The 23,773-nt window shown below is 50.1% G+C and overlaps 2 protein-coding genes across 9 annotated transcripts in view; one reads left to right on the forward strand and one right to left on the reverse strand.

The window, feature by feature from the left end:
* Nucleotides 1–8,757, forward strand: part of ATP8A2 (ATPase phospholipid transporting 8A2) — a 349,469-nt gene extending 340,712 nt beyond the window's left edge. For all 6 annotated transcript variants that reach the window (XM_087757791.1, XM_087757793.1, XM_087757792.1 and 3 more), the window contains one exon: nucleotides 1,398–8,757. In XM_087757791.1, coding sequence (XP_087613917.1) covers nucleotides 1,398–1,495 — 98 coding nt within the window. In that variant the 3' untranslated portion in view covers nucleotides 1,496–8,757. The remainder of the gene's footprint in view (nucleotides 1–1,397) is intronic.
* Nucleotides 8,758–16,764: 8,007 nt separating this feature from the next.
* SHISA2 (shisa family member 2) lies at nucleotides 16,765–22,621 on the reverse strand. 3 transcript variants are annotated; one of them, XR_015705030.1, is made up of 3 exons: nucleotides 21,964–22,621; nucleotides 18,988–19,870; nucleotides 16,765–17,656 (listed from the first exon to the last, which is right to left on the reverse strand). XR_015705030.1 is itself a non-coding variant. In XM_087758789.1 (2 exons), the coding sequence occupies exons 1-2, from the start codon at nucleotides 22,265–22,267 to the stop codon at nucleotides 19,317–19,319; spliced, it is 858 nt and encodes a 285-aa protein (XP_087614915.1). In that variant the 5' UTR covers nucleotides 22,268–22,621; the 3' UTR covers nucleotides 16,765–19,316. The 3 variants fall into 3 exon arrangements, 1 of the variants encoding a protein (XP_087614915.1); XR_015705029.1 differs by having other exon boundaries at nucleotides 16,765–18,853; XM_087758789.1 differs by having other exon boundaries at nucleotides 16,765–19,870.
* Nucleotides 22,622–23,773: the final 1,152 nt, after the last annotated feature.

Genomic DNA, 23,773 nt, shown 5'->3' on the forward strand with positions numbered 1-23,773 from the left:
AAGATCTAGGAGTGCTTGAGCATCTGTGCTCGGCAGACATGGTCCCAGCTTGGTTGTCAAGGTGAAGGTTTAACCAGCCTCACTGGGGGAATACGGTTCGTTTCTGGGCTTCTCCTGGCTTCTCCTCGCTACCAGCATCGGTCACCTGCTTCAAAGCAGGCTGCATTCAGGCCCATGGGGAGCAAGTTCAGTCTGCAGCACCAAGCTGCTTAGGGGCCTCACAACCCTCCTGCGTTGAGGGTGTTCAGCCCCATGTGCCTTTCTGTCGCAGGGTCCCTCTGTGTTGTGCTCCAGCCTTGTCTCACCTTCCAGAGCTGCTTGGGGGAGATGGAGAGTTAGCCATGGTCTAATTCTTGGGTTCTCCCAGGCAGCGTTCACATCTGCCAACTCCCGCCTGCGTTCCTACTACAAAGCATTATCTGGTTCTGTATAGCCTGTGACTTTCCTATTTCTCCATTTCTGTAACTATGCTAATCTGCCCTTCTCCTTGCTGGTTACCCATTTACACCTGAGAATCACCTTTCCTTGGTATGACAAAGTCTGTTGTCCTTTGCTATAGTCTCCCGTTCAGAATTTTCTGTAGGGTCATGTCTGCTTTAAATATTGTTTGGTGTTTCACCATGCTGACCCATTAGCTTTTGTGACTGTTTCACCAGTAACGTGGTGTTTTGCAGATGATGTCAGAAATGTCACTTGCCTTGTCCACAGTACTTTAAAGGAAATCAGACACATGGTTATTTTCATTTGAGTAATTTCTAGGGAGACCAAAGGATTGTGCTAGCTAGCAGGATTAACTTGTGCAAAATAGAGACCTCTAGAATATGTTTGTTTGCTCTATTCAAGATAGGGGTGACTGGCCAAGAGAATCGAGAGTTTCTCAGTGTGATTAGTCAGATGGCACCTGGAAACTTGTAAAAAGAAATTCCTGAATGGAGTTAAGAGGAAGATGTGACTCAGATCCAGTTGTGGTCTAGACATTTCCATGTTCCTCCAGGGAAACTGCTGATATCAAGCAGACTATAGAGGAGTTGAGCCAAAATGCAAATCTCTACCTATCTGTTAAGTCTGTAAAGAAGCTCTGCCACTGTGGGAGCACACATGGTGTCCAAATCAGTCTGTAGCTTATTAGTCAGGTTAGCTCGGAGGGAACTGTTGACTGTGCACACTGACCTGGCCTGGGGAGGGGAGCAGTAAGACAGAGCTGGCAGCAGACACCCTTTCTGTGCCACATGGACGATGTAGCGCACAGCTGTGCCTGTCAGAAGCACAGCACAGAAACGAAGATAGTTGCAGTCTGTCATGTAACTTTAGTGATGCCTAAAACTGTTACTAAAAACAGGCTGTGCCCTTGAGCTGGACTCCAGTGATTTATTTTTTTTCTTCCTTTGCTTTTTCAGATGGGTATGCATTTTCTCAAGAAGAACACGGTGTTGTTTCCCAGTCGCAAGTTGTTCGATCCTACGATACAACCAAAAGGAGAGCAGAAATAGAATAAATGGTTCTTTACTTGATGGGTGGTGGGAATCATGGGATTTGGATCGATGTATCCACTGTTAACACATTCTTGACTAGGGTTGGCAGCAGCAGCCAAAACACCAGAGAACTCATTTCTGTGGCCTTAGCCAACAAGTTTCTGTATTCTCCCTGCAAACCTTGAGTACATATTGTGGGGGGAAATCATTGTTTGAATTCAGTTGCAAAGCTCTGCCTAAAGTTTTGTTTATGTTGTTATGAAGCATTTGACTGTGCTATGTGAGGTGTGAAATTAAAACCAATGTTTTACCGCTATTTAAAACATCAGCATAAGGTTGTTCTGGGAGAAAAGTAGAAAATTTATGTTCCATGAGAAATCAGCCTTTGCTTAATTGGAACGGGGTGCTGAGATTTCCTGTTTTGTTACACACAGACCAAGTGCACACGGCTGCATGCAGACCTTACTCCCTCTAATATTCACTGTCTACTAATTTGCCTGAAATTTTTAACAATTTGGCATAAAATTTTTGATTGCAACACAGTCTGTAGCTAAAAATGCTTATTTGCTGCCTTATGACAGAATAACACAATACAGCAATGAATTACTTAGAATATTTCTTGCCCTCTTACAGGATTCATTAGGGCTCTATCTTAGCTTTCTAAAACCCAACTAATAGCTTACAAAGCCAGGATGTGGAAGTCAGAGAGCTTGGCAGGGCAGCTGTCTTGAGTGTGTGGTGTTGTGCACAAAGATGAACTCAAATAGGTGCCTCCTGGTAACTCTTTATGATGTATTTGGACATGCACTTCAACTGCAGCCTGTGATTTCCCTCCATGATCCCATTCCCACTTTAACAATAGAACAAAACAGTGAGAACTTAAAAGGTACGAGCTTGTCAGATGTTGAGAAGGAAGATGTGCATCCGCACAGGAGGCTGATACTGTAACCCTAAAGAAGCATTCCCCTGACCAGGTAGGATAGGCTTGCAAGGGAAAGTTAGGAAGGGTTTACGCACATGTGTGCACACATGTAGACACACAGAGCTGGTCGTTGTGAAGAGAAGACCTACGGTTTGTTTGTTTGTTCAGCCAAACCAGTCCCTCTTCTAGATCTGATCCATCAACAGGCTTCCCAACACACTCGCACCCATGAGCCTTGGAAGGAATGCTGGCTTCACGGCCTCGCTGTGCCAGTGGGACAGGCGTGCTGCTGCATAGATTGGAATTTTGAAAAAAAAGCAAAAACCGGAGCATAAGTTAAAGCTGAAAGAGCTCTTAGAAAGCTTATGCTGTCCTCCAGACGAGTTCTATTAATTTTAGTCGCCAAGCCACGTTTCTGAATAGCATAAAGTAAATACTGCTATGTTTTAGCCAGGTTTTGTGGTTAAGGTATATACTTCATCTGTGCATTTAAAAAGTTGGCGTTATTTTTTGCCCTATTGACCGTCATCCGGAACTTTTTATTGATTTAAATATATCCGAAAGCAATTTGAATATGAATATTTGTTTAGCAAGGAAAAGGAAAACACCAGCCAGGCCCACTGGTTTAAACTTCCTTAGGGGTTGTGAGTAAATGGCACCGCTCAAGTGTTGTAGTTCAATTCCCAGTGCCACCTCAGAGGCTCAGAGACCCCTTCCATTTAAAAAAAGCAAATTTTGCTCCTGCAGGACCAGGCAGGATTGCTCTTGGATTAGGCTGATGGCACAGAGGGAAAAGTCATCACCTTCTTTCTGCAGTGCTAATGAGACAATTATGCAATAAGGGAAACGTGCAAATAATTTTGCCACAGGCATGAATGTCAAGGGGCCAAGTGTGGGTGTATGTATTTTCTGGGAGATGAATTTTTTTAAAGGCACGAATACTAGTGCAGAGAATAAATAAGGGGAGGGTAAACCTGGTCCCAGGAGCTTTTAAATCTTAATGCTGATCTAACCTGTTAAACACTTTCTTTTCTCTAGAAACAAAATCTATTTAGGAAATGTGTGGTGTAAGCCTGTCCTCAAAACTGCTAACTGTTTCTTCCTTTTGTAACAACACAAGGAAAATTAACTTCCCACCGAGACGAAGAGAGGTCAGCTTAGTCTTTGTGCTCTAAGCCACGCACTAAACACTGGTATGTAAACAATTTGGAGGCTTTTCATGAGGATACAGAAGGAAACTTGTAAAAACCTCTGGATAATGAAGAAGGGCAAGTAAATGTGCTGAACAGCAAATAGAAGGCGTCCTGGAGCCTTTTGTGTTATTAACTTAGTGCAACAAAATTTTGCAGAGCATAGTGAGGGATGCTGGGGAGGAGCAGCTGTCATCTAATGTGATTTATTTTATTAGTGCAGACTATGGGCTGTATCATTTTGACCTCTCTGTAAATTGAGGTCAGTGTGTGTCACAAACACAAACCCTCCCTAGAGTGAATAGTGGCTTAGATTGAGGTACGTGTGTTGGATGTCAGCTCAATGGGAATTACACATGGGGTTTGTCACAGGGCTATACAGTATGTGACACTGGGGCTAGCAGGTCAGACTTTATCATCACTGTAAGGCCTTAATCTCTAGCTGAGTTAATCCTGTAGAGCCCACCCAGGTCAAGACCTGGCATTCTTCTTGTTCTTTGGAGTCATTATGGGAATTAATGTATTGTAATATGCTGTAGCCTGACTGTTGGAGTTGCTTGTCTTGGTGAACAATGATGAGGTGTATTCTGGTGGTGCGTTAGCAAAAGGAGAACAGCAGCTGCTCTGCATCAACAGAATTCCTTGTTCATTAACGCCAATGCATGTAGCAGTAACAACAGTCTTTGAAAGCGCTATGTGAAAGTGTTATCAACTAGACAGGCTATCCGAGCAGAAGGAATGGGACATTTCTGCTTGACTATCCAAACTCAACTACCTAGGGTTGATCAGAAAAGCGTTTCTTGGGCAGCTCTCTGCACTGACCAAAGTGGTGGTGGGGGTTTTGAATACTTAGAAGGAAGTGGTGATTTTCCTGAATTAAACCTGGATCTGATTGCTTCTTTTTATAACATCATAATCACTGCTTGCATAGAAGCTACTGTTCCTTTAACAATTGCCTAGTAGCAAATTAAAGCCGGTGAGCAGGAGCCTGAGCTGAGCACTGCTGAGAAGTCTGTTGACATTTTCTTTTCCTTGACAGGGCTTCAGGTCTTGCTGTAGGGAGCTAGCATGGGAAGTCAGTAATAACTTGTCAAGGAGAAACAGTGAATAACCAATAAAAGTATCTGAGTCAAACTAAGCTGCTAATGTATCTAAAAATGTGTGTGGAGTTAACATGGACTATATGGGCTGTAAATTAAGATAACAGTCAAGCCTCGCTAATCTGCACTTCACTAGACCACACGCCTCTTAGTGCACACCAGAAATGTGCAGTCTCTTCCCCTGCCTCAGCCAGCAGCTAATAGCAGATGCTGCGGGGAGCTCTCCTGTTACCAAGATTACATTTATTTTTACAGCATGTACTGGAGTGTGTTTGCTGGGAGACAGTCAGTGTTCATAAATAAAGAAGAGAAAGCTCAGGTGGACCAGCATAAGTGAAATGCAGGGGCTATGACACGGTCAGTGGCCATGCTGGATGCAACTTGGCCCTCTATGGACAACCCCAAGAGCTTGAGAGGTGCATGGTCCTTATGCTGTCCCTGTCCTGTAGGCTTATTTTGCCCTTTTGAGCTAACTCACCAAATCCGCTGTTTTGCATTGCCTCCAGTCATCGGTGCAGGCTAGTGATGCCCTATTTACATTCTCCCTTGGTTTTATAAATAATGACTTAATTTCGTTTTTAAATACTCTGAGGATGGTGCTTTTGCTGTTATGCCTCACAGCTCAAGTTTGAAGCAGAGCAGCCCTTGAGGGGGTGCTCATCCCCAAAAAGCACTTTGGATTTGTCAGATTTCTCCCCAGTTTTAAGGCACTGAGGATATTTTACCTTAGTTTTGAGTCATCACATGGTATCAATGCCTTAAACTTCAGTCAGTTTGCAGGGAGAGCTCTTTGTGTCTTGTAGAGTCTAACAATAAATGGTGATAATGTGAAATACCTGATGGGTTGGAGGAGAATTTGGCTATGGCTATGTGCTACCTGATGCATCTGGGTAGCAGTTTGCTTCTGAAACATGGCCATGTCCATGCATGTTCCTCAGTCTCCAAACAGTTGGGCTCTTTCTGTCTTATCAGGAAGGACCCTCATCTCTTCCAGAGTGTGGGCTGCAGCTCCACGCCTCCTCGAGGAGGCTGAGCACCAAGCAGATCCAGACCCTCCTCCCTACCTTGTACCTGCAGGGCCCTCTGGGCATGGCCCTGAGGCTGTCCTGCAGGCAGCTGTTAGAGGCACAGCCAAAATGCCTACCAAATGAGGAGAGTTTTGAATTCAAATGAAGCGTTGTTCCTAGCGGTAACTCATAATTGTCACTGCAGACAGTGTAAAGAGGTATAGAAGAGATGTAGACTCAGCAGGCTATCAGTCTGATGACTGGACTTGTACACTGCCCGTTCCAATCCCACCAGTCAGGCCCTGTGCGAGCAATTGTATCGCTTGGCGAGTGAGTGAACAGGCAATGACACTTCTCTTTAGCATGTTGCTTATTTGCAGCCATGTCACTGTTCCTCAGAAGCCCTTTGTGCAGGAGCTCTGTCCCAGATCCCGCTCTGAAGGGTGGCTCTCCAGCCAGGCTGATAGAGGCAGCCCCAAGGAGCTGCCTGGTCCATAACATGGTGGCATGGTCTTTGTATCACAGACAGTGGCTGGTGGGAGTCTGCCAGCAGCAGCAGGCGTAAAACAAGCTGCTCCAGGAGCATAGCCCCTGCTTCTTTGGAAATGACCTGTTAGTGCTGATGAGGTCAGGACTTCGACAGGTAGTTTCTTTCTGGAGTTTATTCTTCTTGGTGCTGAGCTTTCTGGGTTGACTGCAAGCAATTCCTGTTAGAATAGCGTGAAACATGCTTTTACCCATTTTCTATACCATACACAAAAGGCTTGGTGCTTTGTTTGGTGAAACCATACACGTTGGGTTTGGGGTTTTTGGGTTGTCTTTTTTGTTTGTTTGTTTTTTTAAGAGCTTTTTCCTTCTGTATGGGGTTGGGCAAGTCTTCCTGGTTTGATTACACAGTTAACACAGCCCTGTTCCCATGTTATTTTCACTAGTCTTACAATAATGCTTATACTGACTTCTCAGAACGTAATAGCTCCAGGAGGGGGAGAGCTCAGATCCTCTTACCTGAAAGCTTCATTATTCTCCAGGCACCCAAGAGAGCCTCCACTACCCTTCAGTGCTTGTGACCAGAGCTGTGTGTCTGGAGAAGGCCACAGGACAGGTCAGTACAATAGATGACAACAAAATAAATCCACATGGTTACAGAGAATAACACTTTCCATACCTTTTCCATACCTAGCAGCAAGATTAATGGAGGCTTTGAGTCTTGTTAGCAAATGAAAACCAGAAAGTGCCCTGTGCTGCTTGGCCACATGAGTGAATCCCGAAGGTAATGGCTTCTCGGTGACCTGCAGAAAGCCCAGACAGCCTGACTGGGTTTATCTGGCCGGGAATGTGCTCTCGGATGGGCTGTCTGGAGGGGTGAAGGCACTGGGAAAAGAAATACCTTGGCCAAGACTACTGCTGCTGTTAGAGGCGAGGGAGGGATTCCTCGGGCTTCCCTGAAGAGCTGTGATAAAGCTTACTTCTCTGGTTCCTTCCTGCGGCTCTGGGAAGGGAGGAAGAGAGCTGTGTTGTGAGCTTGTGAAGTTCCTTCACCTCTTGAAGCTGAGCTTTCTCTGGTGCCAAGCTGAGTCCTGGGCTTGGAGAAAGGAAGCACATCCCTGCCAGAAGCCCCCCCTGCTTAGCGTCCCTTGGCTCTAGCAGGTTGTTTTCTGGGTTATGACAGTTTGCTAAATTGTTTACTGGCTGCTGTTTGCCTGATGGACCCACAGGAATTGAGCACTGAAATTATTTCAGTCCTGACAGAGAATGTCTTTCATGGAGAGTTAATGGGACTTCTTAGGTGTTGCTCCTGGGCAGGTTCCTATTCCCCAGGCTGGTGGAAGGAGCTTGTTTATCTGGGGACCTGGGTCTTTTTGTGATAGATAGAGTGTGAAGCCTAGGGATTATTTCATTTGGACATGTGGCCTGTGCGTTTGCAGTGTGGACAAGGTCAAATCACTGAGTGCTGGTGTTTCTGCAAAGCCTTCCTTTATGTGTGAAGAAGGTGAGACAAGTTCTCCTGAAGTCTGCCATGAAGGGATCATTCTCCCTCAGCATCTCTAGCTACTAAAGAGAAATAGAAGTGGGTAAATGACAAATTCTGTGTGGGCAAGCCCAGCTCTGGGCAGTCACACAGAAGTCTAACGGTGAAGAAAAGACTAATATATTGCCAAACTGTCACTGTGCATAGCCGAGAGGTCAGCACCCTTGTAATTATGGAGTGATGAAGCCAAGGGAAAAAGCCAACATTAACAGAAAGACGTGATTGTTTTAAATTCTGACCACCTTACTGGGTGGCTTCCCTGTGAAGATGTTCCAGATGTCGTCTTGGCATAAATTAATGAATTTGAAAACATCTGCAGGGTTTCTTAGAAAACATGGAATTTAACAGACAGTGCATATTGCTTTCCTTTGCCCTTCTGGTTGATATTTTGATTCAGGACGGGAATGCAGGCACTTGCTGTTCTTACCGTCAAGAGCTTATAGACTGGAAAGTTGCTCAAAGTTGTTTTTCAAGTCTTTTTTTAAAAAAGGGCTCCAGATACAAAGCAGTGAGGCAGCCAAGCCCTCTGGGACTGTGTGTGCATGTGTGTGTGTTGGAGGAGTCGTCGAACTTGAAAACCTCCCCCTGTCCCTCCTCCTGCCCCCGAAGTGCAGCCCATTGCGCTGGGAGGTCAAATATTCAGCGGCTTGAGTGACAGGATCTTTAACAGCATCTTTTTCATCAGCGAGCCAAGTCATGTGCCCACTTGTCTGTCATATCCGTACTCGAATTGCTTAAATATTGTTTCAGATGGGGAGGTTTTAATCTGGATATGCAGAGAGGAGTAATGCTGTGGGGGGATGTTTAATTGGCTCCCAGCAGAGCAGCAGTGGTGTGTGGGTTTTCTCCTCTAGAAGTGTTACCATTTTCACATCCTATTAATGTCCTCTGGTAGTTTAAATACAGCATCGCATTACAGTGGAGTTTGTTTCCCTCCCAGACTGAATACAAATGAAGGTCATTTACTTGTATTTTTAGAAGGTTCGGAAAACTTCGCAAATTTGTAGCTTTGAACAGCATTGTTGACTGTTGTATGTCTGCACAAAAATATTTCCAATAAACCTTTTATTAAAGCAACACAAAGGACTGAGGCTTGTTTGTTTTATCCCCCCTGCAAGTTTTGCGGCAAGAGTTCAATGTTAAATGCATTTGAGATTTAGCCTGCAAAGCTGGTGAGTGCATTACTTTTATTTTTTTTTCATGACCTTTTGGGTGTGTTTTAAGGGCCTGCTTCTGATAGCGCAAGGACAAGGCTTGGATTCCTTTAGTGGGTCTCAAATCAGGCCCCAAACGCAAGACTAGTATGGCAAAATAAGAACGGTACTGGTGAGCTTACAGCAGGTACCTGGTATTTGAGTAGTGTCTCCGGGGGGGAAACCATATTTTTATATAAACTAGATGGACAGATGTTCTCCTACAAATGATACGTTTGATCTCACTGAGGCTTCACCAAAATAAACCGTGGAAATCTTTTGTCCCAGTTAAGTCACATAGACACAGCAGGGGAAAATTAGGCCCTAAAATCTTGTTTCCTTCCTTCTTGAGGCTCAATTTGCAAGAGGCTTTTTTAGCTCTGGGCCTGTGCACTCTTGCGCTTGTTGGGGGGAGCAGCCTCATGATGCATCAAGATGTGAGGTGATGCAAGACCGTGACAGATGTCCTTCTCCAAACCATCCTGAGCACAGGGGCAGGGTCTCTCCTGCTTGTGCCTGATCAGGAATATCTCATCCAGTCTCTGCTGATGGTGCCTGCCTGACGTTGCTGAGCTCGCTCGCCTTGCCTGGAGAAGTACTTCTCAAGCTCGCTTGCCTCAAGCAAGACCGACAGCGTGAAGCACCACACAAAGGCTCTTGTGTCCCCAGTAGCTCTGCATCCATGTGCTCCGGGGGACACGTGCTGTGATCCTCTCTGCTACAATATGTTCTTTCCATTTAATGAATATTTGTTCATAGTGAGCTGTGAACCACCTTGTCCCTCGTGCTGGGCCTGCTGGCAAGCTGGGGGCTGGTGCACCGGTGAGCCTCAGCAGCTCGGCCGGGAGAGCCTGGGCGTTACGGCCTCAGGGAGCAGCATCATCCTTCCTGAGCAAAACTGTCATGCATGCACCAAGTCAGGAGCGATACTCAAGTCACAGCCGAAGTTAAATTTGCAGAAAAGATTGGCCTTACTTGATTTTTTGGTGGCCATGGGGAACACGCGTTGCAAGATCCCTATAGAAAGTAAAAGTGTATGAGCTTTAACAGAGAGATCTTTTTTTGTCCGAATATTATTAGATACTGGAATTAAACAGATTTTATCAGGAACAAAATCCATATTTATATATAGTCTGGCTGAATCTTTTCCTCCTTAGGGTGCTATAACTTGATGGCTGTTTTTTTTTCCTTACAGATTGCCGACAGAACCACTTTTAAGAGCATAGAGAGACTTTTTTAAAACAGCAAATTACTTCTGGATTTTTTAAATTGGGAAACAAAAAGGAAGTGTAAGCCAAATTTCCCCTCTTCCCTTTACGAGTCATTGCTTGAGCACATTTCAAAGTACTTCTATCCCAGAAGCCAGACCTAGTACCTGCTTTGCCTTTGCAGAGAAATAAAAAGCCAGCGATGAACTCCTTGCGTATCCCTGTTGTGCTACGGTGCACGCCTGCTCCTTCCCTGGGCCTCCATAGCAGCAGTCCGGCCCGCAAGCCTGTAGCAGCAGGAACTTCGCCGTACGTTGAGAATTCTCACACATCTGGCAATCAATTATGCCGAAGTAAAATTAATGATAAACTTGAATAAGCTTTATTGCGTTGGTGGTGAGAGAACGTGATGCTTAGCTGACTGCTCCCTGCACCGTCGTCCCTTGTACAGCGCACTTAAAGTGAAATGATTCTCAGAATTGTTAAATATAATGGATTGCTGCTTAAACCCCTTATTAGATATATTAGTTGACTAATCACCTCAGAGACTTTCCCTCTAACAGTTTGACAGGCAAGGCGTCTAGTGCTCATGTCCCAGAGCCAAATATTTGCTGGAGCAGCTGTTAAGTCTGTTGCCGGCAGTCTTCGGTGCCTCGTACCAGACCAAAGGAGAATCAGAGTCCCTAAACCTGTAGATCAATGCTCAAGTCTGAAATGGGATCATTAAAAAATAAAAGTGTAACTGAGAAAGGTCCGGTTGAGGAATGTTAAGCAAGAAGATTTCAGAAACGTAACCCCTTCCTGCGAGCGCTGCTGCGGCAGTACCCAGCCACCTCGCACCAGGCCTCCCTCCAGCACAGCCAGCATTTGGGGCGCAGCGGGTCCTCAGAAACTTGGACGGAGCAGTGGGTTTCCTCCTCCTTCCTCCTCAGCAGTGATATGGGGCTGCAGAGAAACAAGGCTTGGAAATGCCACCAAAAGACACTGCAGTTTCTCAGTCATCCGCGCTGAGGCGGCGGCTCTGGGGCAGGTGGTGAGTGGGCTGCATCTGAGATGGGGAACGGTGACCCGTGCTGGTGAGGTGCTGTGGTGGCCATGGTCAGCCAGGGGACATGCCATGAGGAAGCTTGATAGGATGGAGCTGATGCTGCCTTTTTATGCTGCAACTGCTCTGATGGACAGTGAGTGGGGTGACGGTGGAAGAGGTGGTCCTGGTTCCCCTCTGCAGTTCCCATGGTATCAGGTGCTGCCCTGATTCATGTTGTTGGAGCGGTGGGGAGACTGAACTTGCTGGGTCACATGAAGCAGGCCCATGAGTGATGCAGACGTGCCCTGAAGCTGCACGCTTTCAAGGTGTTTTGGCACCCAAGTCCTGCAGTGAAGCGCCTGGGAGCCTCAGCTCTCACGCTGCTTTGTTTCTGATGGTTTGGTAGCTGCTGATCTCCAGCCTGATGACAAACACTCAGCACAGTTGTCACAATCAAACAAGACTGGTTCCCTCATTACAAGAAGGACATTGAGGTGCTGGAGCGTGTGCAGAGAAGGACAACGAAGCTGGTGAAGGGTCTGGAGCACAAGTCTTATGAGGAGCAGCTGAGGGAGCTGGGGTTGTTTAGTCTGGAGAAGAGGAGGCTGAGGGGAGACCTTATTGCTCTCTACAGCTACCTGAAAGGAGGTTGTAGTGAGGTGGGGGTTGGTCTCTTCTCCCTAGTAACAAGGGATAGGCCTCAGGCTGTGCCAGGGGAAGTTTAGGTTGGATATTAGGAAAAACTTCTTCATGGAGAGAGTAGTCAGGCACTGGAGCAGGCTGCCCAGGGAAGTGGTTGAGTCTCCATCCCTGGAGGTATTTAAAAGAAGAGGTAGATGTGGTGCTCAAGGACATGGTTTAGTGGTGGACTTGGCAGTGTTAGGTTAACGGTTGGACTCGATGATCTTAAGGGTCTTTTCCAACCTTAACGATTCTATGATTCTATGACTGATGCCATGGAGCTGGTCGTTCTTGCTAGTAACCAGTCCAGGCAGCAGGAGCACCTCCCGGTCCCTCAGGAGAAAGGAGATGGGAAGAAAGGGATGGTTGGGTTGGGTTTGTATAATGCGCTGGATTTGTAACCGTGCTGGTCCATCTCACTCCTTCCTTTCTCCGTGTTGCCGGTCGTGGAAGGAGCTGCCTCCAAGCACACTAATATGGGATTTTATCTGGAAAAAAATTTAATGTGGTCTTTGTGTCAGTTCATTTGGATGTGAAGCCTGGTATCAGAGCTTGAACTACGGACCTGTAACATATGTGTTAATTAAATCCTGTATGATGGCTATACGTATTTACCTGTACATAGCGAAGGTGGCATTTTAGCTTTTAAACTGAGAGCCTGATTCTGACTGCAAATGAGGTCTACAGCAGTTGCTTTTGGTTTGCACTGATGTAAACTGAGAATCACTTTCCCCCCCATAACGAGACATTTACAGTCATGCACAAACTGTCTCCATTTGAAGTCAATAGGATTCTTTCTCTCAAAAGCAAACACTGAGGGAATTAGCAGCTGCATAAGCCAATATTTACCGTTTGGGTAATAAATCATAGCAGAGACTGCACAACACTCTGGTGTCCTTGTCTTGGAGGAGCGATGTCCTGTAAGGGGTCAGGCTTGCCCTGGGGCAAGTGGCCACAGCGGCGTCGAGCTGAGGGAAGTTTGGGGCCCAGCTGAGCTCAGGTCTGTGCCCAGCACATCAAATGCTCTGTCAGCCTGTCCCCGTCAGCTTCCAAAGTACTTTCCAAACCTGATTGAAGTTGCTCAATATCTTGGAAGGGAGATAAGTAGTTTTATTTTATTGTTGTGTTATTGCTGCTCTCTGACTTGATGTTCACTTGCCCTGGTTTAATAAGATTCATAGGCTCCGAAGTGGTGCCTTCCTACTTTTTTGTTTTCAAGTTAACCTACAAAGACAAACCAGTTCGGGCCATGCCCTGAGCTGCTTCAGCATTAAACACAAGGCAGGCTTGATGGAAGGCGACTCATCTTTTGAATTAAACACCACCTTTCAGCTTGATATATCATTGTTTGCCTTGATTTTGCTGGAGGTTTTCTGAAGGACTGATACAGCAAATAAGGGATTGCTCTCCTGAAAGTGAAGAATTGTTGTGTTTAGGAGAAAGGGTATTATTTCTACTCTTTCTTGAATATTTGAATTATACTTTTGCTGTTATAAGCCTACTAAACTGGGTGAAAAGAGCCTGTGATGGCAGACAAGATTCTGTTTTCAAAGTTCAAGGTGAGTTTTCTTTCATATTTCCTGACGTACTGTTGACACCGCAAACGAGAGAAGGAAGCGACGTCTCTCCTTAGCGAGCTGCGCGTACCCACCGGGCTTTGCCCAGTGCAGAAGGTGACTGTTTGAGTTGTTACCTGTGTGGTTTTGTCTCATCAGAAATAACCACCAAAATTGGTAAATGTTAAGGAAACATAAATTAAATTAACCTTCTTTTGCCAAAGCCAGTGGCCAGTTCAGTGCTGGAGGCACTTTAAGTCTGAGCGCAATCCGAGAGCTGTGATTCACGTTACGCTCCGGAGAGGTTTCTCTCCCCTTTTCTAATGAACATTAGGGAGTAAGCGGATACTCAGCCTCTGACACACCGAGCAACTTGTCAGCCGTGCCTTGTGAAATGTTTGCCGCCTTGCTCTCAGTATTTAGCAAACCAGAAAGTCATCGCTTTTGTTAAAGAGGCACATACATAGTCTCCTAATGAAGCTGTGCCTCCATGCGTTAACCAGCTGCCCCCAATGCCCCCATCCAGTGCAGTGGGATGTCTGGCTCGGCAGCTGCTGCAGCGCGATGCTTGGCTCCCCACAGGGTGCAGGGCTGGCGTGGGGGTGAGCAAGAGATGGAGAAGACAGGAGCCCCAGAGAAAACGTTGTGAATAAGCCAGCACAGAGAAGCTGGAGAAGGTGAGAGGTGTCGGGTCGTAAGCCAGGTGTAAAAAAACCAGGGTCAGTGTGCTGACATTTTCCAGACATAAAGAACAAATTGAGCCAAGCAAATATGACAGCATTTCGGCGAGGAAATTACAAGACCGGTAAGTGTTGGGAGGGAAGGGGGTATGTGTGTGCAGCAGGGAGCGAGCCGCCAGCCCTGTGCTGGGGCTGTAGTGCCTGCCCATGGGGTGGCTGCGCCTGGGGCCAGGTCCAGCCCAGGAGCTGTGGGCACTGGTGCACCCCGGGGTGCTGAGGCGAGACATGGCCCAGCCCGGTCTCACCTCTGGGGCTGGCCACAGCATGCAGCTGGTGCAAAGCAGCTACACCATGGTCTTGGTTCATGTGCAGGCTTTCCACGGGTGAAGCCCACACTGATAATTTGTGCCACAAGAGCCAGTGCAGTGGGCATCTCCCCACTGATGAGGCACAGGAGGCTGGTGGTGCCTGGCCATTCACGTTGCACAGAAATGCCATCATGGGGATTAAATACTCTGCTACGGGACAGGGGACACCCTGAGCCCCCAGGGAGGGCAGGATCCTACTGAACTGGCTCCCTTCCATGTGGATGGGGAAGAGGAGTAAGGATGGCACAGGTTTAAGTGACTTGTTCAGTCCCTTTGCAAGTGATCCTGGGCAGGAAAATGTTGCAAACCCTGCTGAGGACAGAGCAATAGTGCAAAGGGACCTACAGAGAGGCAAGAAATATGGGCAGGAAACAATAAAAAGAGATTCAGCTTGGAAAAATACAAGGGAATACACGGGGGGAATGATATTTAGTAACAACTTAAGTGGGAGGAAAAGGACAGGAAAGCAGAAAACTGGAGGGGAAAGAAGAGCTCCAGCAAGACTAAAAGTGAACAGCAAATTAGGTATTTTGAAAGGGAGGTGCTGAGGTTAACGTGCTGAGCTGGTACCCACACCCCAGGCATTATGAGCCACATTTAAGCAACCGCCTTTAATTGCACCAAGCTCCACTTTCCCCTAATAAACGTGGCGACGGGCTGGTAACAGCTGTACAGGGGCTCGCAAACCTCCTGCTAATGGGGAGGAACAGTCTTTGTCCTCAGATTTTATCTGGCTGATAGGTACGACATTTCAAAGTAGTTCTCCATGTGCGTGTTGTGAGGGGGGCCGTGCCACCTGTGATGGTTTTGTGCTGTTCCCCTGCACGGCTCAGTGGTTTGGGCACTGTGGGTTGGCTGGGCCGCCGTCTTGCTCTGAGCCAGCGCCGATGGGCGCAGGCAAGGCCCCGGGTCCGCGCTGTCTGAGCCCGGCAGGATTGCCTGCAGCTGCCACACAGGCACCGCTGTGCCCACGGTTCCCCTTGCGAGGACACCAGCAGCGCGTTGGTGTGTGCTGTAGGCAAACCAGTGCCAGCCCAGCCTGTATGCCTGTTGCTGGCTTCACCCCACCATCATTACTGCTTACCCTGCACACCGTCTCTGGCACGGCGCAGTACTGAATGCTTCAGTGCCTTAAATAGGTAGCAATGTATTCAGAAACAGGCACTGAAAAAGCACGCCATACACTTTAAACTGCAAGTGAGTGAGAACATAATAAAAAGCAGGAAAAAAAGAGGAATTGTTTAGGGCAGTCTGGGAAGATGAGACTGAGTAATGGGATGAAATCGAGCAAGCAAAAAGGCGTAGAGCCTCGCAGGGCAGGTTTCCTCAGCCGTGAGTCATCCTGCACCGAGCTGCAGGACCCTCCGCAGAGAGCCCCCACGGGGAGCACGCAGCCGGGCTGCAGGGTGGGTGAAGGGACTGCGGGAGCGTGTCCATCGCTTCTTACAGCCGTATAAGGCTAAAAACGTATTTATGAGCCACGCAGCAGGTTTAGGAGTGCAGCTGCGATTTTTTAATCCTCAGAGTTTAGACTCTTGCATTATAAAGAAAAGGGGAAGACAGGCTTGCCTATGGAACAGATCCACAGTCCTTGGTAGGACCCGCGAGTGGCCGTGCCCATCCTGGTCCCTGGTCCGAGCCCATCCCCAGCTGCCATGGCATGGTGCTATGGAGCAGCACTGCACTGGGGTTTTCCAGTTATCATCTTACACACGGGACTATTCCTTCTGACTTGCGATCAAATAGAGCCTGGGTCTCAACTAGCACTGTAGCCTATAAAACGTAAATAAATGCATCTTTCCTAACCACCACTTGTGCTTGCTTAAAGTTTATCAACAAGTTTCCATGCTCTCTTTCCCCATCCATAGTCACCACCTGCAGCAGAAAAAAACCCTACCCCTCTTGACCAAGGAAAAAAAAACTGCCAGGGGGGGGGGGGGGGAAAAACAAACATAAAAATACAAGAAAAAGCTTTGACACAAACTATTGGCCTCTCCTGCTGCGAAGTGCTCATCACTTCAGCACATCTGCTCGAAGCTGTGGCTGACCCCTCCTCCCCTGCCAGCTTTCTGCTTCCAGCCCTGCTCCTTCGCCTCCCCCGGACACCGGGAAGCCGCGGCATTTCGGGACATGCTATGTACACACTGACCAAGCATTCAGCCATGTAAGTTGTTGTTTTTACTGTTATTCTTTAAAAACACAGCCAAAAATCCTAACTTTGCTGTTTGCCATGGTCTGGCAAACTGGGCTGCTCAGATGTGCTCTTGTAGACAGAGGAAAGTAAAGCATTAACTGAAGACAAAACCGATAACAAAGCAAACAAAAACAAAGTCACACCATAAAGTATTTATTAAGAAACAAAGGCGGCTTTTTTCTTCATTTGTAAGAAACACTTTAAAGCAAGTGCCCTTTCAGAGATTTAAAAGCTATATCAAATGGTAACATTGGTTTTACATTATTGTACATGACATAAAAAACCCACATCTGACAAACGTCGTTTTATTACAACTCAAGTTTCTCTGCCTTCAGTTGTAAATTAATTTCTACAGACTTAAATTTAACTTATTCTTTTTTTTTTTTTTAAACAAGTAAACAATATACAAAGAGATTCACCTGAATTTCATAGGTCAGAGGAGGTGTCCTTGCCAGGGCATGTGCAAGGCAGGAGCGGGCACTGGCAGCAGGGGAGAGAGCTGACTTGGTTCACAGTCGGGAAGGATCCCGAAGGCATGGATGGGCTTCTTGGTTGGCCACGCAACAGGCCGGGTCTCACCGGGGGCCAAGCACCTCCAGCTCCTGCCGAAGCCACCAGCAGCTGAAGGCACCCAAGCTCCCACGCCTGATGCAAGCCCGGCTTTGCGAGGTCAGCGTGTGGGCAGGTAGAAACCTAAATCCCCACGGGACCCTGAGTGCACGCTGGGTCCTTCAAAAGCCTGGCAGCACCCAGCGCTGGGGCACCTACTGCCTTTAGAGACCCCCGAGCACCGAGCTGCACGGGCAGGGCAGAGCAGAGCTGTCACCCAACGCCTCCGGCAGCCGGTCGCTGCCGTGCCGAAGCCACCCAGCCTGGCTGGAGGAGATGCTGGGTCTCGTCAGCCAGTCTCTGTGTCCAAGTCCTACACGCTGAACGGGCGATCGCAGCCAGGAACAGCAGATCCGGGATAAATTACCTATTCATTTTCCTGTGTCAGTGGTCAAGCCATTTCTGCCCACTGCAGACTGCCTGTGTGTGGCATGTTTACGAGTAAACCATTAGATTTGGCAATGCTTCCGCACGTATGCGTAATTTAAAAACAGACATACAAAAAATAGTAGTATCACAGTTATTGCTACATACTGATACAGTATCAGACAATAAGAAACCTTTTATCAGCTCTGGTCTGGTTACAGTAATTGCCCACTTTTGGTACATGCCCTCAGTCCTCTGGTGTGGTGTTTTGGCTGAAGAACAAATGGATGGCAATGCAGAGACTACCTTTTTTAAGAGGCAAAACCAGCCTTAAATAGTTTGTTGCATCCAGAGTGATATATTACAATTAGCACAGCCTGATTATTCCCAGCATGCTGTTGCCTCTTCAACCTGGAGAGGTATTTTTTTACCCAGACGAAGCAAAGCAAGACAGAGCCAGCAGCTCCAGTGCAAAGCGTCGTCCCGCCTGGCATCGCGCCTCCTCCCTGACCCCCGTGGCATCACAGGGAGCCGCAAGCACCTTCATCCTTTGGTTGGGCTTTTTTCCTTATTTTTAAATACAGCTGTGCCTTCCTAGTCCCCTGCCCCATGGGTAAAGAAGAAAAGGGGATGGGTTTCAAGCCCCCGCCAGCCCCTCCGCATCCCGGCTGGGGCAGCTTTGTGCGACCCCCAGCCCCCGGAGCAGAGCTGGGGACTCAGAGAGGGCTGGTGGGGGACAAAGCCCATTTTCCTACGGTCAGACTCTATCGCAAGCAGGGTGCGGGGCTGACAACTTCGTGCGCATTCACACGGGTTTACTGTTTCATGGGAAGTGAGGTTAAATCAGGCGTGTTTGGAGTCACAGTACGACCTTTCTCTGCCAAGGCAGTTTCAGCTTAGATGCTGCTGGCTGGACCAAAAGCTTTGCTGAGCCTCAGGAAGAGCAAGCACCTCGTACCCTGTTTTTAGTAAAAAGTTCACAAAGATAAAGTCTGTGCAAACCACTACTGGGTCCTGATCTTGAGGCAAAACCAAATCAAGAAGGGTTTCAAGTGCACTGGAAGGAAGAGCTGAATAATTCACACTCTTCTAATTCCTACATAAATACCAGGGACAAGGAAAATTGGTCTTTGCAAGACTAAGCCTTTCGTGGCATTTCACCCCAAACTGGGGGTGCGTAAGAAACCATGGGGGCTGGCACCAGCACCCGGCACGCAGGGATTGCACTGTTCGGCTCTTGGCTGTGATTGTCTGTAAAGCAACGGGAAATGTCATTAAGGAGCTGGGAGAGGAGAAAAGAGGTTTCTTAAGTACTGCGGTCTTGTACAGTGTAACAAAACTCTTTCTACGAATTAATCAGGCAAATACTTCTGACTGTGTCATACCTGAAGGGCACTTAATGGCTCCGGCATTTATCTCGCAAGTACAGTGATCTGAAATACATATGCATTTTCAGTGTAATCCTTCGCCGCTGTAAATCATGCGCTGGAATGACAGCGTATCTGGCAACGTTAATTCAGAGATATCATCCTACAGTTTCTGGCAACGGACCCCGATGAAAATAAATGGTTTATAAACACTGTCTGACATGCATGAGCCGTTCAAAATTATTTACAAGTGATGGTCTGGGAGCTTCGTTCCAAGGAAGTATGTCTCCTCTGTTAGTTTAGATATTAAAATCTGTCGGGTGGGGAGGGGGAGGAAGGCATCAGCGCTACACAGTCACAGCTGGGTACATCTTCTGTTCGCTGGTGGCATGCGGGTAGGGAGACTGGATCTGCCTGTAGCCGCCCTGCAAACCATCGAGGAAGGGGGGCACGGGGGTCAGCGGCATCGAGTCGTGCTGCACCGCGTAGCCCACGTACTGGGGGTGCAGGTACTGCCCCTGGTGCGGCACGATCTGGGTAGCCTGCTGGCAGTTCAGCACCGAGAAGTTCGTCGGCATGTTGACGTAGACGTTATTCATGGTCCCTTCTGGCAAACAGCAGTTGGTCTGGGACCTGGTCGGGGGGGCTCTGGCCCCCGAGTTGGCGCTGGAGCTGGAGCTGGCGGCAGTGCTCGACTGGCGGGAGGAGGAGCCCCGGGAGGTGCTGGCACTTGGGATCATGGGGATAGTCTCCATCAGGCGGGTCCCCCCGGGGGCTCGGCTCTGCTGGGGCTCCTGCTTGGGCCGCAGGCATCTGCAGCAGCAAGCCGCCACCAGCGACCCCAAGATGATGAAGGCGACAAATACAGATCCAACGATAAGGAACGGCACGTAGATGGGCACTGCAACAGCAAGGAAAACGTCGTCACTGGGGGACAAGGACAAACCTCAGCAGCTCCAGCAGAAGGTCCCGTTCCCCCCCGCCGAGCCCACCGAGCCCCGGCGCAGGTCAGTGCAGGGTGAGCACTAAAAGCCGTGTGTGCAGCCGAGCATTTTGCACAGAGAGGAGGAAAAGGGCTGCTAAAACCAATGGCTGGAGTTTCCAAAAGCATCTTTAAAGTTATTAGCAGGGAGGAAAGCCCACAGCTTTCTCCCTCCACCTTGAGGGAGAACAGCTCTCTCCCGTTGACAGTGGTCTAGTCCACATCAACCACCACTCCACATCTCACCAGACCTTGTCTCCAATAGACCCTGCCAGAAAAACCAGGCAAGAGAACGTTGGGTTTGAACAGTGCCGTAGGGAGATACTTTGGGGGCAGGATCCCTGCTCAGGGCTTAGGAGCACGGGGTGGTCCAACCGCAGCACTGCATGGCATCCCTCCCCGTTGCCAGCCCTCTCCGGCCACTGTCACCCTTGGGGCAGGGGGACAGCCAGGCAGCACCCGGGCAGCAGTCGCAGGGGCTCTGCCACCCTGCAGCCCTGGGGATGGGTGTCCGGCTGCTCGGTGCTTCAGCCCTGGCTTTGGGGAGGAACCATGGGGCAGGCGTTGGGGCGACAGCACCATGCTCCAGAGCTTCGCTACCAGCATCCCTCCTCGCGAGGCTTAAAGAAGGAACATCAGGGCAGGAGGAGTGAGGGCAGGCAAGGCAAGGGGTGGGAGCAGAAAGTACAGGCAATGCTTCAGCAGTGGGGTCAGGAGCCCGATGAGGCGGATGGCAAACACCATCCTTGGAAGGATCTGGGCTCCGGTCGCTCTGCACTCCCAGGGAAAAAGCTGTTTTATCTGCCTCAGTAAGAAACCTGCACGGATATATCCAGGAATAACGAGGGGAAGGTGCCTCCCTTCAGTGCTTGCAAACGCTCCCAACAACACACCTGGGCTTCATCATTCCCACCAAAACCCGGCAGCCGTGGGGCTCGGGCAGGGCTGCGGGCCCCTGCCTGACCGGCACCAACGCAGGCCTGCCCTGGGCACGGGACGCGGCTGCCCCTCCTGCCAGTTAACCCGTGCCAGCGCAGGGCGACGGCTCCCAAACCTGCCGAGCAGCAAATATTGACTGTGAAGAAGACTGTGAAGAAAAATGCCTTGGTCTCCAAACTGCAGAGGGAGTTATACGTCCACTCAAGTCAGACTACCTCCTTGCACAGCCAATTACGTGGAGCGAGTTATTAACCAAAAGGCCACATTGCTCCCATTTCTTCTGTAATTTCAGCACTTTTTAAACAAAAGGCTTGCAAGAAATTGTCTACTTCCATGCTCAGCGATACAGTAGCTCTTTAGCAGGTGCACGCATGCACAAGTGCTTACTACAGACGGTAACACACAAGTTTGCCGAGAATAAAACTGTCCTAATTATAACATAACTTCAGGCTACTTCTAGTGCGTTCAGCACGCAGGGGTGGCAGCAAGCGTGCCGGGAAGCCACCGAGGCTTTTTTTAAACAGCAGCACAAAGACTTGAGTTTATCCTTGAAATTCAGTCTTGTAAAAACCAGTCCTAAGCGGGGTATCTGGGCTGGAAGGATGCATACAATTAAAGCGGGGACCGGCCAGAAGGGATTTTGAAATGTCATGTTACTTTTTTTTTTTTTTTTTTTTTTTTTTCCCCGCTCGCATGGGTGGTTTCATCTGTTTCGTCCCCTTTTACCCGGGAGCACGGCCGGGGCTGAGGAGCCAATTCAGAGCGGCGGCGAGGCCGCGCACAAGCGGCGGCTCCGAGGCTGCCGGAAAGCGGCGTCACCTACTTTTAAAGAAGCCAGGGCTGGACTTCGGCATGAAGGGGAGGGCGGTGAAAGAAGGAACTAAGCGCGGGTACTTTTTCCCGTTCAACAGCTGCAGAGGGGCTTGCCTGGCCCCACCTCCGCTCATCCTGCCCCACCGCTCGCCGGTGGAGGGAACGGGCGCCAAGGGGAAGGAGCGGGCGAGAAGTTGGCCGCAAACCCGCGGCGGCTCCGCCGGAGCCACGGGGGACCCCCGGGGCCGGGGCCGCCTCACCTGCCGCGCCGTCGGGGCCGTCCTTGCCGGGGCGGCCCGGCTCGCCGCCGCCCTGCCGCCGGTCGTTGTCGCAGGCGCCCTGGTCGAGCCGCGCCTCGGCGCTGGAGCAGCAGTAGCGGAGGGCGCAGCTGCCGCAGCAGATGGTGGCGTCGCCGCCGTCGAAGCGCTCGGGGCACTGGAAGCCGTCCCGCCAGCCGCCCTGCCCGTCCAGCCAGCCGTGGCAGTACTCGCCGCTGGCCGCGGCCCCCGCCGGCAGCAGCCAGCCCAGCGCCGCCAGCAGCAGCCAGCAGCGCCCGCCCCGCATGGCGCCGCCGAGGGGGCGGCGGGCGGCCGGTCAGAGCCCCCCCGCGCCGGGGCAGCGCCGCCCGGGCCCCCGGGGCGTGCAGCCGCCGCGCTGCGGGGAGTCTGGCCGCGGGTCCTGCCGCCGCCGCCGCCGCCGCATGCCCGGGGCTGGCCCGCGGGGTGCGGAGCCGCCGCCGGGAAGGACCGGCCGGGCGGGAGCGGGCGCCGCCGCTACTCGCTGCTCCCTCCCCGCCGCCGCGCCGCGCCGGCCCGGCCCCGCGCCGCCCCCATGGGCGAAGGCGTGCGGGTGCGGGTGCGGGTGCGGGTGCGGGTGCGGGTGCGGATGCGGGTGCGGGTGCAACCTTCCCTCCCTCCCTCCCTCCGCCCGGGCAGCGCTCAGCCGCCGCCGCCGCCCGCCCCGTCCGCTGCCGCCGCGCCCGGCACCGCCGCTGGGGCGGGGGGGCCGCGCCCCGCCCTTATAGGCAGCGGCGGCCCCCGAGCGCGCATGCGCCCGCCCCGCCCCGCGCCCCCCGCCCGCCGCGGGGGGGGCAGCGGCTCTCGCCGCCGCCCCGCTCCCCGCCGCCGCTGCAGCCACCGGAGCCCGGCCCCGGCCCCGGCCCCGGCCCAGCGGCCGCCCGGCCCCCGCGGGGAGCCGCCGTGCGGGGCCACAGGCTGCCGCGCTGGGTACCGGCGGCGTTCTCGCCTCCCAGCTTCTCACCTGCGGGAAAGGCGCCCGGATGCTCTTTCCAACGCGGCCGAGCTGCCCGAGTGTCGATGAAGTTTGACTTTTGTGGAGAGACTGAAAACGACTCGTGCGTTACCAACCAGAGCTCTTCCTTACAAGACACCAGATCAAGTAAAAAACGCTTCTTTTAATAAAAAGGCAGAAAACGGGATAGCTCTGATAACTATCGCTGGTTTTAAATCCTGCTGCTAAGTCATTTCACTGCAGGGAAGGTGACTGCAAAATTACGTTTATTTGCCTCATTCTTTCAAGCTTTTCTTCTTCAATTAAATTATTGTCTTTCACTAATAACATACCAGTCCTTCCCCCTCCATTTTCATCTCTCTCTTTTGTTCTCACTCCTTTCAGCTGCTCCTAGACAGCTGCAGGCTTTCACAGAGGTATTAGTCTGGACCAGCAGATTCTGGTCAAATTACAGCCCAGGTAATTGCGTTTTGCCCCCTCGGCTTCGCTGCTGCTCCCAGTGAATTATTTCCCAGCCCTGTCCCTTTCCCAGCTCAGCCCGCAGCCAGAGCCACACCACCATAAAGCCAGGGTGCAGAGGTGGTTCCCACACGTCTCACGCCTTACTCCAGAAAGGATTAGTAACCCAGAGCAGCCAACCTTTGAAAAAGCTTGTAGTTATCAAGATGAAAAGTGGGATTGCAGCGGGACAGGTTCTGCGTCGCCCCTATCAACCCAGCTGGGCAAACGAGAAGAAGCTTGCAGGGATTTAAATGATGGAGTTTGAGATGCTCCATCTCAAAGCCTGAAGAGCAGTTACCAGAGCCGTCAGCTCCAGCA

The sequence above is a fragment of the Nipponia nippon genome, unplaced genomic scaffold (assembly GCF_047370975.1).
Source record: "Nipponia nippon isolate SJK-2023a ecotype South Korea unplaced genomic scaffold, ASM4737097v1 scaffold_2, whole genome shotgun sequence".
In the NCBI taxonomy this organism is placed as follows: domain Eukaryota; kingdom Metazoa; phylum Chordata; class Aves; order Pelecaniformes; family Threskiornithidae; genus Nipponia; species Nipponia nippon.

What these genes read in the sequence shown, in the direction of transcription:
- SHISA2 (XM_087758789.1), bottom strand. Translation starts at nt 22,267, where the DNA reads ATGCGGGGCGGGCGCTGCTGGCTGCTGCTGGCGGCGCTGGGCTGGCTG. An exon ending in CGGCCCCGACGGCGCGGCAG is followed by an intron (nt 19,871 to 21,963) that starts GTGAGGCGGCCC and finishes TTGCTGTTGCAG; the next exon opens with TGCCCATCTACGTGCCGTTC.